The following is a 17,314-nucleotide window of genomic DNA, read 5'->3' as shown; positions in this document are numbered from 1 at the left end:
TCAATTTATCTGACTCCTGCAGTTAGTGCTCAGTGCTGTGATACTCGCACAGTGATTCACTCATTATATTGAACAGACACGTTCAGTTTTTAATTGGTGTCTTCTCTAACTCAGTCACAGTAATCCAGTAGCGGTGGCTTTGGGAATGGCCTCACAGGGCAGGGAAGCATTCTGGGAATTGTAGTCTTTCATCCCCATGGGACAAAAATACATTTTCTGTCTTTTCTCAGTCTAGAAGGCACCAAATTCAAAAATAATTTCACATTTCTACTACATTGATGACCCAGTTTAAATACAGATTCATCTTCCCAGCGCTGAAGTACCCCTTTAAAGTATGGGCGACCTGGGTGTTGCAATCTTGCGAGCAAGTCATCGCGTGTCACTCCCGGATAACAGAAAATGGGCAAAAAGGTGGAATGTGGGCGGAGCTTAGGTGATGCAATAACTAAACGGCGGATAAATGGCTATCCACCTGTCCCATTAAAAAGTAACCACACCCTTAATTAAGCAGAACTTTAAGGCTTTATATAACGTAAATTAATGAGTTATAAAAAAATCCACCCCCTCACAGTTGTCAAGGTCAAAATTACATTACATTACAGTTTATATTACTTCCGTATTGGCTTCAAGAGAGATCGTAGGAGGTTGCCGCTTGGTTGTAGCGCTATCTTAATTCCGTGCAGAGGGAGATTGAAAGACAACCGTTTATCCCGACCCTCGGATTGAGCCCTGTCAATAGTGAGTTTCCAGACCAAACATCTTGATCTGACATCATCAGTCTTTTTCAGTTGCCTCAAAAAAGCAATGCACCAACAATGCGCCTGAAGATGCCTTTTGACCATGGGCGAAAATGCAATTGCTGTTTAAACAATGTGACAATGGACATGAAAATGATAACTGCGTTGGGCTGAAACATGCAAAAACGTAGCATATAATAGGGCCTATGATCTTTTTGGCCTGGGAATGAAGTTGTAAGTTATGAAAAGTGCTTTTTTTATATCATAAGATTAAGGGAAATTAGATTTTTCATTTAAAAATTGTGCATGCAGTGTCATCCATAAAGCATAATGTACTAAAAAGAAATGAGACATAAGGTTTCCTCTTCAATTAATCAGCTGAATTGTCAAAGTACTTCTTTAGGTACGCAAATGTCTTTGCAGAGCATCGTCTTACAACTGTGTGAATCTACGTTGTCCAGGACAGCTTGGGTATATACAGTATTTATCCATCTACATACCATATTAATATCATTTACTCGTTCCATAAGCACATATAAACGATTTATCTGAATACACATGCAAGAATCAGTTCAAAATTCAAAAATCTCTATAGAACAATTTCAATTCTAACCTTCGAAGTCAACCAGCCCATCTCCATTGAGGTCAACATCCCTGAGGATCTCATCAATCTCTCTGTGGTTGAGCTGCTCGCCCATCAGCTTCTTCATGGCTTCTCTCAGTTCAGCCAGACTGATCTGACCATCACCATTGGAGTCAAACTGAGAGAAAGAGATCCATTAAAAGATTAGTTTACAGAGAAGTAAGACTTTAGAAGACTCAGGATTACAGTGGACTAAATTTATTGACTATATGGTGCTTTTTAGTGATTTTCTGCTATAGCTTTTAAGTCTAACATGTCTACACACGCATTAGGATGCATTTAAGTAATAGAAACATTATTATGTTAATGTTATGGGGGGGATATGCATGATTCTATGTAGATATATAGTATACTTATATGTAGTATATACTACTGTACATGATAAGGAAAAAAATGTTTGTCGTAGCACTATTTTACACGTTTCTTGGGTCAATTATATGTGCCATTCATTAAAATTCACTTGTGAATGCTTATATAAGTATCATTATTCATTAAAAATATTAGGGTGCAGGTTATTCAAGTTTTAAAATTTCACATTTAAAGAAATCTAGTGTTTTATCATCATATCTAAATATTTATTAGAATGCAAAGACTGCAATACTTTTTTGAGCAACTAGATTAGATACATGTATATTTATTAAAGAGCCATAAGGCCCCTACTGGTTAATGGCATTACAAATAGACATTATTATTATTTTAGCCACAAAATGACTCTAATTTGCCTCTTTGAATTGGAATTCTCTATTTTAACCTTAATTACTACACTAATTGTAATATAAATAATAAAAAATATTAGAAGAAAAATATTTTAAGTGGTCATTTATAGACAATAATTATTGCACAAATAGTATTTAGTAGTACCAAAAGATCTCCTCAAAATATTCAATAAATATTACTGAACTAAAATATAGAACATTTATTTAATTGAAAAATAGTTATGGTGTATGGTCACATTTGACCATCAATGAGTATAGGCTGAGTGAGACTAATTAGTAAGGAATACCTGAGGGCTCTCTATCACTCTCCATAATAAAACGATCCTGTAAATATTTCTGACTTAATAATCAATTTTAAAATCAAAACACTAACACTATGCTGTACTGTTTACCAAAACTTGCTGCAAACATCTGTATAGGCCTAATGAAACCTTGTGTGTTCGCATAAGCCATCAAATGCATTGACACAGCGCTAGAAGTATTGAGTGCTCTATGAGCCACGTGACCAGCGCGCGCCGCAGTTAAACGAGATCATGCCGCAACTTCTCTTTTCAACGCCTCTGGCTTTAACATTGTGCCACATTAGCGCCAAGGTTTGGCAATTTGGCGTGAGATTGAGTTGGGCGGAGTGAGAGCGTGACACGGAGCCTGAGAGCTTGTGTGTCACGCCAGATGCGTGAGAGTTGGCAACCCTGAGGCTGAATCCGAAATGGCCCTTTATACACTTAAAAGGTTACTTCAGCGATTAGCATTATATCAGTAGAAACCCCGGAGTATATTCAAATGATTTGCGCCATCGGAGGAATTGTTGGCCAGAGGCTAAGGACTACAGCCAGCAGAGGGAGCCATTTCTGCATGTTTTCAACTTGCGCATGGGGGATGGGAGATTACACTCACAGTACTCAGCTCGCAGCTGTAGCCTCAGGCATTCATGTTTAAACAGTGCGGCCAGCAGAGCAAAGTATGTCTTTCAACTTCTCAAACTAATTCCTATGAAAGTTAAGCTTTCAAAGGCATGAACTGGAAACGCGGCAGACTGAACATGCGCTGTGAATCTATGCCGCGTTTACCTCAGCTCTCATCATAAGCTCATCTACGACTGTCAATATATCTGACTCCTGCAGTGTTTTGGGCTGTGAGACTCCCTCAGCAGCTAAATCACATATTGTACAGACACATTCAGTTTTTAATTGTAGTGTCTGTTCTCTAACTGAACTGATTTTATGAAAATGAACGCAGGGTCGCGGTGGGAAAGTGATCAGTGATCTAGTGATTCAGCTGGCTGTGGCTTTGGGAGTGGCCTCGCGAAGCATTCTGGGAATTGTTGTCTTTCATTCCCATGAGACAAAAATACGTTTTCTGTCTTTTCTCAGTCTAGAAAGCACTAAACAAAAAAATAATTTCACTTTTCTACTACCGGTACATTAATGGCCCAGTTTAAATACAGATTCATCTTCCCAGCGCTGAAGTACTCCTTTAAATAAGGCTGTATTTGTGGGGACAGCCATTTGTAGTGGTGTCTGAAACCATAGTGGATGATATTGAATCCCAAATTGCACCGCAATTACGAGTCTACAATGTACACATCTGTCTGAATTCACACACTTGTTTAAATTCACCCCTTCAAGTGAACTGTATTAATGGATTAAAGTAGGGAATAGTGATTGAGGGTCTAGGGGCAGATTTTGGATTCGGATTTTTCGGACTTGAGCAATAATGCAGAAAATTCAGTATTGACATCACAGGAATAAATTACATTTTAAAATTGAAAACAGTTATTGTAACAGTTTTATATAAATATTACTTTTTTCTGTATGTTTGATCAAATAAATGCAACCTTGGTGAGCATAAGTGACAAAATATTATAAAGGTGTAAATACTTATACAGTTACTTTTTTCAAAACTCTGGATCACCAACCTCTCTAAAAGCATCTCTCAGTTCCTTCACTCCAATCATGTCTGCAGTCTCAGCCAACATCTTTGGGCCCATCAGGTCTACAAAGTCCTCGAAGTCAACTCTACCACCACCTAGTAAACAAACACGCGATCATGTAAGAAGTGTCATGAATACAGGCCGTGAGTGGTTCAAATATTAATGCTCCTGATAATTTTGTCTAATGGTGAAGTAGCTACTCACAGATCTGCTGACTGAGTTCGATCAGCTCCATCTCTGTGGGCATGTAGCCCATCGTTCTCATGCACTCGCCCAAATCCTTACAGCTAATGAAGCCGTCCTTGTCTTTGTCAAACTCTCTAAAGGCTTCTTTCAGCTCTGAAGACAGAGAAAGAAAGACAGAGATAGAGCATCGTCGTTGACATTAAACATGTAATCTGGCAGTCCAGTAAGAGGATTCTGAAGGATAAAGTTACGGCACTCAAATCATTTGTTGAAGGAATAGTTCATCCAAAATTACTCACACTTATGCAATTGCAAAGCAGTAGCCAATGCCTTATCATCCGCAGAACACAAAAGGAGGTGATCAAATCACGTAATAATCAGTCTGTCAAGCTCAGCGGCCAATATGTCTTTTAAGGTGTGAGAGCAGACTGAAATGTAATCAGTTCATTTAAAAATGAGATTTAAATCACAGCTGTTTTCGAGACAGGAAATAACCAATACCATTTGCTGTTTTTTTTATTTATATGTAACCCCTACTGCTTGGACCAGGACTCGAACCCAGGTCCACCAGCATGAGAGTCGGACGCTCTAACAAGGAGGCTAAAGGCTGCAACCTCTAGCGTCAGTCGCTAGAGCGTCTCTTGAGGTCAGAGGAGTGAGGTTTACTCGCACAGCAACTTCTACTAGCTGGCCTCCGTTACATATATATATATATATATGTAATATATAAATGCGAATAAGAGCTATGGAACATTCTTTGTATTTCTCCTTTTGTGTTACACAGAACAAATAATTAATGTTCATTATTTGGATGAGTAATTCCTTTAAATGCATCTTAAGGGATTTAGAGGAGACTGAAGGTAGATTTGTATATAAACAGTGAGAGGAAATGGCAAGAATCCATGTGGAAAGAGGGAGAAAATTCAATAAGCGAAGGAACCATATTTCTTTGGTTGGTGGGAGGGTTTATCGCTCTTAATGAAATAAAGCATATCAGTGATGTTGGATATTTCTGTACCTTCAATTTCCTCTGGCCGTAGATCTCTGTCCTGTAGTGAGTACAAATTTCAAAGAGACATACAGAGACAAACTATTAGGACAAACACATTGAATACACAGACAGGCACATAGAAAACACACACACACACACACACACACACACACACACACACACACACACACACACACACACACACACACACACACACACACACACACACACACACAAACAATTTTAGTTACGATGACTTAGGAAATGTCGATGACCTAAACCACGTTTACGTTGTAACACCAGTGTCATTATATATATTTGCCCTCATAAATCATATGCACGCACGCACGTACACACACGCACACATTTTTTTTTGTGACATATGGGGACATTCTATTGGCGAAATGGTTTTTATACTATACAAACCGTATTTTCTATCCCCTTACACTGCCCCTACCCCAAAACCTACCCATCACAGGAAACATTCTGCATTTACTTTCTAAACAAACTCATCCTGTATGATTTAAAAGCCCTTTGAAATGTGGGGACATGGCCATTGTCCTCATATTACACCCTCTCCTTGTAATACCTATGTCATACCTATGTCATTATACACATTTGTGTCCTCATGTGTCACAAAAACCAACACAGTCTCACCCCTACTCGTCAAATGTTGCCGAACGGTCAAGGGACCCTGACGTCAGCTGTTGACGCACAGGGTACCCCTAAATCGCCATTTTTCGACGTACTGGGTAATCCACTGATTTCAATGAGAAACCTAGGACGTCATAAACAGACGTGTTGGGCATGTGAAGGTTATCGTCATGATGGAATATATTGGGTTATAATTTTTCCATTATGACATGTTGGAGTGTGATTCTCAATTTAATCAGCCTGCACAATTGTATTTACATTTATTTACGCTATGATACACGTTTGAAACAGCAGTCAAACCCCACCCCGCCCTAAACCTACCCATTTGCGTATTATATGATATAAAACACAGACTGTAACAGACAACAGGCACACTTTATTGAAAAAGTCCAACTATTCCGAGGCCAAACGATGGAATTGTGTGAAGAAAAGACCCAAAAGCAATCACCGTCTCTATCCGCGCCGCGCGCCGCGCCCCGGCGTCACACTGAAGACGCCACAGGTAGACCCCTCGGCGTCACGCGATGGACGAACTGGGAACCCAATTGCTTTCAGTGGGAAACCTTTGGCGTCAACATTAGACGGCAATTCTATCGGTATGAAATCGCGCTGAAGAAGTCTCACTCAGAACACATCGCGATGTTTGGCATCAGATCACGTGTGCCACATGTTGGTGAGTAGTCATACATATTATGTCCTAATATTTGATATAAAGTATTTTCTGCTTGTCGTTATCAATCATGTTCAGTCACTGCATTGTATCTGTCATCATCTCCACTGAGGCTTTGCATTTCTTTGCTTTCTAAATAAACACACCTTGCTAATAAGGTGATTAAACACTGTCACGTGACGTGCTATAGACCTTTAAACAGTTGTTAATATTTAATAATAATTACTAGTGTAGTTCCAACGTGGCATTTGTAGTAGAAGCACAATTAAAAAAAAAAAAAAAACACTTGCCATGCGTTTATCACAGTATTGGTAGTTTTAATGTGATATTTGTTGTAAATAAACAGTAACCACAACAATTGGTATTTTTAATGTGATATTTGTTGTAAATAAACAGTAGCCACAACAATTACCATGCTTTAAAAGCATTTTAATGTAAAATCCAAATATTGTTATTTAAATAGTATAGTAATGCAGTCCATTTATATCCAGAGCTGTATTTGTATATGAACACTTATTTTTTTCTTATTATTAACGTCCCGTTTGCATGTAAATAATTCACGTGATCACAAAATCAAGTGAGTTATCTACATTTTCAAACAAATTCATATGATATAGCTTGCTATTATATACTTTTAATAATGGGAATGCACACATATCTGTGAACTTATTACATAAATGTATTTAACATTTAATTATGCATCATTTTTTACAGAAATAAATCCTACAGTTATGTATAAACTGACAACATCATCATCATGTCCTGTCCTGGGCACATTGGGCAACATGTGTCCTCCAACATATTCGATCTGTGGCCACGTTTTCACATCTTCTCATGGAACACCGGCATTGAGGTCTTCGTGAAACATCTGTCTCATATCTTCCTTGGTTTTCCCTGTCTCGTGCATCCTCCTGGTGGTGTCCACTTCATAAGTGTTTTTGGGTGTTGTTGTTTGGGCATGCACATGTCCAGTGAAGTGCACCCTTTGCTCAGTTACAGTGTCTCAAAGTCTTCACGTGGAGTCTTATAATCTCTTTGATATATGCAGAACCAATATTCATAAACTGTTCTTGATGTCTGCCTATGCCTTTATCATCAGGAGTTTTAGTGAAGGACATATTTATTGCCATCCACTAGTTCTAGTCATGCATTGACTTCATGATGCTATAGTCCATGTATATTTCTGCATTTGTTGTTTGTTTGAACAAATGAAGATAGTGAGAGTTAATACCTTTTGAAATCAATAATTATTCATTAAAACTTTTATTACAATGGTCACTAAAGTACATGTCTACCATAACTACCTCTATCATTATTTCACTACCTATCATTATATCACTACCTTGTTAATGTAACTGTAACATGAATGTACTTTATAAAGTATTTTCTTACTAAAAATGGTTAACATTTACAATAATCATCAACTATTTTAATTGGCATTTAATTTAGTTACAATAAAAGTGAACAATAATCGCAAATATATAGTATTAAAGTTTAGAATGTAAAATGTTATTTTTTTGCCTATATATATATATATATATATATATATATATATATATATATATATATATATATATATATATATATATACATTTGTATTTAAACTGTTTGACATTAAATATTGGAATATGCTTACAAAATTGTGTGCATTCATTGTGCTTTTGTTATATTTGTTTTAATTCCAAGAGTTCAGATTATAAAGGATGGCTTAAAGAAGTTTATGCTTGAAGAACATTGCATAGAAAAAGGATTCTCTTTCAAATATATTTATAATGCATCAGTTTAACCACACAAAGAAGACTTTCGTTTTAAAATGTGAGTTTTATTATTTAATTAGAATAAATAAATATTTAGCAGCCTAAATATAAAATCTTTAAGGAATCTACCCCTTCAGTTGAACCGGATGAGATGTGATATAATTTACCATAAATGGACAAGTAAGTGTGACGCCTCTGTTCAGCTGGGTTGTCATTGGCTGTGACTTTATCGCAGAACGCGCTGTGATTGGACTATCTGTTTTAACCCATATAAAACGGCGTTTTTATGTTACAAAGTATGTTTTGGTGTTATTACGTCAGTAATACGTTAAGCTAACTATAAAGTGTCGCTATGTTGTGAGAAATGACTCCTTTACTGAGAACCCAACCCTAACCCTAAGCATTTCTGCACACTTCTATGAACTACAGCGCCATGTTTCCCATTGCATTGATACAATGACAGATATATGGGTAATGTAGTTTAAAAGGTTTCATAATGAAACAATAAATGTTAAGTAAATTACATATTTAATGGACAGCTGGATATTAAAATATGTTCATTGTGCAAACCTTTATGACATATATGAGGGCCAAGCTGAAATTGTATATTTTACTGTGAGCACTTTTAAAAAAACCTTTAAGGCAGCTTTCCATATATGTCTGAAAACTGTGGCCAACATTATTTAGTAAACATTGCATATGCAGTTGTCCTGCCAATTTTCTCTGTGATACGCTAACCAGACTTTGAGTTAAAGCCATTTGAAATATGCTTTTTTTTTGCTCTTCAAGGGGCCACTACTGGGTCCCTGGAGGTGTAAGGGCAGTACAACATACACAGATCTATTCTCCTCATCACGGACAACAAACTTTGAGTCACATTTAAATATCAGAGTATTTTGTCTTTTCTATTCTAACGTCATGCTTGCATTAGGTTTTGATATTGTAAGACCATCTGATGAAATACAGAAATATTTGAAAGAAATGTTGTAAAATAATAATTATTAAGTTTTATTTTCTTTTATGGATAAACACTAATAAATATAATGGATGAACCTGCAACAACTTGCCATTATCCACTTTCCAGAGTAAACAAAAACTATTTATATTATTTACACTTCATTATTACCATTAAATATAGGACCATACGCCATTAAGTAAAATAACAAGAGACATTGTCACAATTTCATCTACACACTCTTCACGTACCTGGCATCGAAAATGTGCATGCTTTAATTTTTATTGCAGTAGTAGATGTACCATAATGATCAACATGGATCATCTTCAGTTAAGCTTGAAGTGTTTGTAATCCTTCCCTTTATTTCACTGAAAACTGACATACTTGTCACAGCATGCAAGTATATACAACTTTTTGGAGCATTGTACCAAATATAATATAACCAGATAAAAAATGTTTACTTCTCAAGTAAAATATTTTTGGTAATTAATTAGATAACCTAAATAAACTTGTTGAATGTGTATTTACTGTACCAAACACCATACACAATACTCACCATACTTTATCACTCAACACTTTATTGGAGGATACAGTATACAGTTGATAAAGTAGAATAAAGTCAAATAAGATTCAAGATAAAATAAAAATGGGTTTTAAAAAACACATTAACATCATATTAATTCATTCACAGCTGCTGAAGCCACACAAATGAGTGCCACATAATCCCATCCAGTCAACTAGAAAACAGATTTGATATAGTGTTGGAAAATAATGATTCATTATTACAACTAGACTGGTTTCTGTCTCTTCCCTCTATCATGTTCCTGTTTTTCTTCGCCCACTTGTACCCTAGTATAATCAATGTACAGATGATGTGATCACTGATGTTGTGTCGCCTTTTCTCAACCAGAGGAAGAAGTCGTATAATCCGGCGTTCTCCAGTCCTGGTCTAAAAGTAAAACAACAAACACAATTCAGATTAAGTTTAATGTACAGTCAGGTTAACCTATGTTCTTCAGTAAACTCTCCACCTCAAAATGGGCAGAAATGCCAATTCCTGATTTAAATTTACAAAGCAGCAGTCAGTACATAAAATAATATACACATTGAAGCATTATGTATAATATTGCAGCCCATAATATTAGCCAAGTACTGAACATAAACTAATTTACCCATATCAACAGCAACCTTTTAAACAGTAGATCTTTTAGAAAGAACTAACCAGATATTTCACATAATTCAAAGAACATTTACTATTTGATTCCTAATATGTCCCAACTCATTATCTTCTAAAGCTACCCAGAACCATCCATGGTCTACAAAACAATGGAGAAATACATGGAGTTTATAACAACTAAATGCTTTTTCCCACACTTGTCTGCTTTTATCTAAGACAAACAGACGGTGCAGTTTTTAAGAACTGAAGGCCAAAAGTGTAATAATAATTGTATCAAAAAGGGAAAACAAATATTTACCATTTTAAATAAATCCAAGATACAGAACCTCATTTGCTTATTTTAGGAGTTATTAAAATATTTAGACATGAATAATGGTACGTATTTTATCAGAGTAGAAAGAATGATCACTGTTGAAATGAATAGTCCTTTGAGAGATCAACATCAAATGTTGTACTACATATTACAGCATTGCTTCAATACAAGACATACCAATGGACTTGCGCACTTTTCTGTCTTCTTCGGGCACAAGATGTCCATCTTCCTTCCTCACCCTAAACAAAGGACTTATTTTCTTAGCTTGCTTCGATATAAGGTCTGGTCTTTCTTCTCTTCTGTAAAACAAGAAAGTCTCATTTACTCTGTGCAAATACTATTGTTTTTAAAACATATAAATTAAGACAGTTACAATAAAGTTAATTTACCATAAGATTAAGGTGAGCATTTGATGAGTATATATACTAAAAACTGTATATACTTTAGTATATATACTGATACTGATAATATTCAACTTTACCTGTGAAGGGCTGATTACGGCAAGATTCGCTGAGAATCACTAGAAGCTCCTGTGAGGGTTGACTCTTAAAAGAGCTGTTGAGTTTGATATTGTAGAGATCTTTTAAACAAAAATAAATAAATAAAAGTAATCTGCAAGTAATCCTGCAAGACAGAAAGAAAGAGGAAATTGTATTACATTGCATGCAAGTTGTGAGTTCATACATAACTGTTTCTTGCTGTCAAAAAACGATGCATAATTAAATGTTAAATACATTTATGTAGTAAGTTCACAGATATGTGTGATTCCCATTATTAAAAGTATATAATAGCAAGCCTAATCATAAGAATTTGTTTGAAAATGTAGATAACTCACTTGATTTTGTGATCACATAAATTATTTACATGCAAACAGGACGTTATAAACAGTGCAACTGATCTGATTAAGAAAAAATAATCGAATATCTGATGTCATGTGACCGAAGTGGCTTTTTGAGGCTTTTGCATCTGAACTCTTCATATACAAATACAACTCTGGAAAAAAATTAAGAGACCACTTAACATTTAGAAATCCATGTTAAGTGGTCTCTTCATTTTTTTTCAGAGCTATATGTACGAGAATCATACGAATTTGACAACTTGTTAAATCTTGTGAATTATTAAGACTTTGGGAATATGTTCTTACTGATTGAGCTATGGGATTTGTAAGAATAAGTAACAACAAATGCTAAATAAAATGTTTGATAAAGGGTTCAAACCAACACATACATACCATTACAAATATTTGCTGTTGCAGCTTTCGGTTTTCTCCGTTACTTCTCCACAAACAAGAATGGGTTGACTGAGTCCAAGAGGCCCTTTTGGTTTTTCAGGTAAAAAAAAAAAAAGAAAGAGAGAAAAAAGTCATAATATATAGCATTATAAAGTATCCTATTTAAATAACAATATTTGGATTTTACATTAAAATGCATTTAAAGCATGGTAATTGTTGTGGTTACTGTTTATTTACAACAAATATCACATTAAAACTACCAATACTGTGGTAAACGCATGGCAAGTGTTTTTTTTTTTTTTTTAATTGTGCTTCTACTACAAATGCCACGTTGGAACTACACTAGTAATTATTATTAAATATTAACAACTGTTTAAAGGTCTATAGCACGTCACGTGACAGTGTTTAATCACCTTATTAGCAAGGTGTGTTTATTTAGAAAGCAAAGAAATGCAAAGCCTCAGTGGAGATGATGACAGATACAATGCAGTGACTGAACATGATTGATAACGACAAGCAGAAAATACTTTATATCAAATATTAGGACATAATATGTATGACTACTCACCAACATGTGGCACACGTGATCTGATGCCAAACATCGCGATGTGTTCTGAGTGAGACTTCTTCAGCGCGATTTCATACCGATAGAATTGCCGTCTAATGTTGACGCCAAAGGTTTCCCACTGAAAGCAATTGGGTTCCCAGTTCGTCCATCGCGTGACGCCGAGGGGTCTACCTGTGGCGTCTTCAGTGTGACGCCGGGGCGCGGCGCGCGGCGCGGATAGAGACGGTGATTGCTTTTGGGTCTTTTCTTCACACAATTCCATCGTTTGGCCTCGGAATAGTTGGACTTTTTCAATAAAGTGTGCCTGTTGTCTGTTACAGTCTGTGTTTTATATCATATAATACGCAAATGGGTAGGTTTAGGGCGGGGTGGGGTTTGACTGCTGTTTCAAACGTGTATCATAGCGTAAATAAATGTAAATACAATTGTGCAGGCTGATTAAATTGAGAATCACACTCCAACATGTCATAATGGAAAAATTATAACCCAATGTATTCCATCATGACGATAACCTTCACATGCCCAACACGTCTGTTTATGACGTCCAAGGTTTCTCATTGAAATCAGTGGATTACCCAGTACGTCGAAAAATGGCGATTTAGGGGTACCCTGTGCGTCAACAGCTGACGTCAGGGTCCCTTGACCGTTCGGCAACATTTGACGAGTAGGAGTGAGACTGTGTTGCAAAAACATGCCCACACACACACACACACACACGTCTGGTTCACTATCTTTGTGGGGACTCTCCACAGGCGTAATGGTTTTTATACTGTACAAACCGTATTTTCTATCCCCCTTTCACTGCTCCTGCCCATAAACCTACCCATCACAGGAAACAGTCTGCATTTTTACTTTCTCAAAAAAACTCCTTCTGTGTGATTTATAAGATGTTTACTCATGGGGACCAAAAAATGTCCCCACAAGGACAAGGATTTCGGATATTGCCATCTTTGTCGGGACATTTTGTCCCCATAACGTAGGGATTACACACACACACACACACACACACACACACACACACACACACACACACACACACACACACACACACACACACACAATGGGTTACTATCTTTGTTGAGACTCTCCTTAGAGTTTTTTTACACTGTACAAACTGGCCCCTAACACTAACCCTACCCCTAAACCGAAGGAGAAAACTCATTGTGTATGATTTACAAGGTTGTTTCCACATGGTGACCTCAATTTAGGTCCCCACGGTGACACAAGTCCCCATGAGTCAGTGCATTCACGTTGAAGTCCCCACCGGGACAGAAAAACATGAACACGCACACACATATAGGCCTACAACAATTTACTCATCAAATGAAAAAATGTTGAGAAAATGACAGAAACCATGTATTATAATCTTTCCTGTAATCTGCTTTGCATTTGGACTGTGCTTGTTGAACTGTCACTCAAAGTGAATTGTACCAGTGAGACTCACGCACACCTGTCATTGGCTTTGAGGGCAACCATCTGCATGACACACACGAGTGATAGAATGGAACACATGAGGCTTTCATTAACGGTCATCACAAGTAAAAACAAATGGAGCGCCCGCATTCATGTAGATTTTCTTCTATTCTCCTTTCCAGGTAACGATTAATCTGACATTATGACATTCCACAACAAGTCCACAAAATCCAGCGGGGGTGGGGGGGGGGGGGGTGGGGGGCTAATTGAGCCGTCGATTTAGTTTAGGATTTAACATGATTTTTTTTCTATGATTTTAACATAATTCATATTTTCCTTGGAATAAGTGTTGATTTTGTGCGTTTTTGGCAATTACCCCATGATAATATTGATGCCTTAAAGCAAAATCGACTAAGAATCACAATATTATGATATTATGGATTATATTTAAAGTTATTTGAGGATAGAAAAGCACAAGCATGGAATTGCGTCTCTTCAGAGATTCGTGTTCATTCGTGTTCGTGGAAATGGAGAAACTCATTAATACATTATCATCCAAATAAAAAAAGAACAAGCAAAGCAATGAAATCTCATTTGAAACAACATTTACACATTACATAAGTAAGATAATAACAAATGGTAGAGTGATTTAGATTTTGATCTGATTGACTGAGCCTGTGTTTTGGCAGTGGCCAGCCAGAACATATTCACACAGCTGGGGAGTGTTTAGGCTGATTACTACCATGAATTGGCAAGCATGATGAAAGCAGCAGAAGGATAGGGTCACTATGGTGAACAGATTACAAGGGTCCGGGTTGCCAAGCAACAAATGGAGTTCACATATTGTTTTTTTTTCTGTCTTTTTTGCTAAAATCAGGTGTACTCACTCAAAACATACAAAATAGGCCATACAATATATGTTGCAAATCCGCAGCCTATAGCCAAATAAGACTTTAGAATAGATAGTGATATTACTTAGTGATATTATTTGGGGGGGGGGGGGGGGGGGAACGGCTTAAACTAAATAAATAAATATGTCACAAACTATTTCGGGGAAATTTTCCATCTTTTTTTATCTTTGCAGCAATTTCTGCAGCTTACACCCTGCCCAGAGTTTCTATCCACACAAAAAAGGATTCTGGGATTATCAGACAGATGTAGACATTGATATGAAACATTAAGCTACTATGAAACTACACAGTTGTACACCTTTTCTCTTTAGTGTTTTGTATTTTTATTCCTATCCACCCACCAGACTAGCATAAGGACATTATAGAACTGTCACTGGTAGTTGAAAAATTGATAAAATTGTCTTTTTTCCAGTCCAGCAAAAACAAGATTGTCCCATGATGAGTAATAAAGAACATTATGCTATTATAAAACATGATGTTATAAATGCATATTGACAGCAGAAGGATATTACACTGTCTCAGTCCCATTAATCAATCCTATATGGTACAGGATAAATTACAATCTAGAAATTCCCTCAAAACTTGGTTTTCACATTCACGTTTATATTATAGTACATACATCTTGATCTAAAAATGCCTGGTTAACACAAGAGTAATTAGGTTGTATAATAGATTGCAGTGATGTCTATTATGGACATTTGTACTTTAAATTTATAACCATGCATTCTTACGAATGCTCCATGAAGGACTTGGCAACATAACACATTGCACGGCACCCTTTTATCAGGAAAGGCAAGATGATGAATTATTATAATGGGAAGGAATGGGGGATTGGACTGAAGATGGAAAGGACAGACAATGATAATATGATTCACTGACGGAATTCTGCCACTGATTTTGTGTCCTCACCATGTATTGTCTAAGAAATCTGCGTTTGTAAATGTGTGTTTGTGTACGTACGAGTTGAGCCTGAGCGAAGCTCTGTCGGAGGAAGACGCAGGCGGGGCCCACAATGTTGTGTAGCATGGTACAGTTCTGAACCAGAGCACTTATCGGCTCCTCAAACTGCCCGTCCCCCAAATCTTCATCATCATCATCCTCCTCTGCCGCATCACTGTTGACATCTAACATGGCGGTTGCCAATGGCAGCCCGCTGACCTCCACAGGCGGGCCCCCCTTTGCAAGGAACCATTTCATCATTACGCACCAGACCAAAAAAAAAAAACAAAAGAAAAAAACCCAGGCAAGTCCTAATGCTGAAAATGCTACACTGCTGAATGTGGTGAAATGATCTTTCAAAAATGATCCTGCTGATTTCTATACTATAAATTAAATCTTTTTTCTTTTTTCTCTCTCTCTCTCTCACAAAGAATTAGTTAAAAGGACAGTTCTCCAAAAAATGTCAGTCTTTCTTCCGTGGAATACAAAAGGAAAAGTTTAGCACAATGTTCGACCTGTTCTCCCCCATACTGCAACGAAAGTGGATGGGAACAAGAGGCAGAGCTTTAAAACAGCGCCATAAAATCAAAATGTGGTGCATAGTGTGCTCTATATTCCAAGTCTTCTGAAGTCATGTGATTTTGCTTTGAGGTAGAATTTTTATTATTTAGTGGTAATCTGGCTTAGACAACCATTACCACCATTCACTTTCATTGTAATTGTGCAGCTTGGACATTCATGCTATAAATATGCATGGATGAAAGAAAGTCATGTTTGGAACAACATGAGTGTGAGTAAATAATGACTGAATATTTTCAATTGATCATTTAATATGGCATGCAAAAGTTTGCGTCAAATATGTTTTAAAAAAAGAAAAGAAATGAGTATTTCTATTCAGGAATTATGCATTAAATTGATCCCAATAATGGGAAAAAAATAGTTAAAAAGATTAGTATTATATTACACACAACAGCAGTATTCAACATTTATAATAATAATAATAATAATAATAATAAAATATTGAGCTTTAAATCATCCAAATGTGACACTGAAAACGGGTGTAATGGTTGCTGAAAATTCAGCTTTGCCGTCACATAAATATGTTTTAAAATGAAATAATATAGAAAACAATTGTGTTATATATTGTATGGCCCATATACAGTCGTAAACTGCAACAATATTTCACAATTTTACAGTTTCTACTGTAGTTTAATGAAATAAATGCAGCCTTGGTGAGCATACATTTTTTTTTTGTAAAGTTTTAAAGTTCGAAGAACTGTCCCTTTAAGTTTGTTCAATATCAAGTGTTGCTACTGAATTCACACAGTTGATTTCAATAGCTTAACTTATCACACATACTTTCTGCCCATGGACAACTAAGCATGAATAATAACAATCAGTCTCTAAACAAAATACTAATCTACCACAGGCTACACCTACATCTTTTTTAAAAGCTCATTTAAAAACTGATATCTTACCTTCTTCATACTGCTTCTTTTAGATGGTTTTGCTCCCATCAT

General features: G+C 36.4%; 1 protein-coding gene and 1 long non-coding RNA gene across 2 annotated transcripts in view; both read right to left on the bottom strand.

Moving 5' to 3' along the window:
• The window catches only part of cabp2a (calcium binding protein 2a), an 18,731-nt gene extending 1,417 nt beyond the window's left edge, over positions 1–17,314 (bottom strand). Inside the window, exons 1-6 of the mRNA XM_067441233.1 lie at positions 17,273–17,314; positions 15,816–16,031; positions 5,234–5,264; positions 4,234–4,368; positions 4,015–4,124; positions 1,351–1,498 (exon numbers count right to left, since the gene is read on the bottom strand). Coding sequence (XP_067297334.1) covers positions 1,351–1,498; positions 4,015–4,124; positions 4,234–4,368; positions 5,234–5,264; positions 15,816–16,031; positions 17,273–17,314 — 682 coding nt within the window. The remainder of the gene's footprint in view (positions 1–1,350; positions 1,499–4,014; positions 4,125–4,233; positions 4,369–5,233; positions 5,265–15,815; positions 16,032–17,272) is intronic.
• On the bottom strand, positions 9,967–12,053 carry LOC137073091 (uncharacterized). Its single transcript, XR_010904728.1, has 4 exons — positions 11,964–12,053; positions 11,214–11,356; positions 10,910–11,031; positions 9,967–10,191 (listed from the first exon to the last, which is right to left on the bottom strand). It is a non-coding gene; the product is annotated as an uncharacterized lncRNA (long non-coding RNA).

This window comes from Pseudorasbora parva, chromosome 4, assembly GCF_024679245.1.
Source record: "Pseudorasbora parva isolate DD20220531a chromosome 4, ASM2467924v1, whole genome shotgun sequence".
Taxonomy (NCBI): Eukaryota; Metazoa; Chordata; class Actinopteri; order Cypriniformes; family Gobionidae; genus Pseudorasbora; species Pseudorasbora parva.
This window is presented reverse-complemented; position numbering and strand designations above follow the sequence as displayed.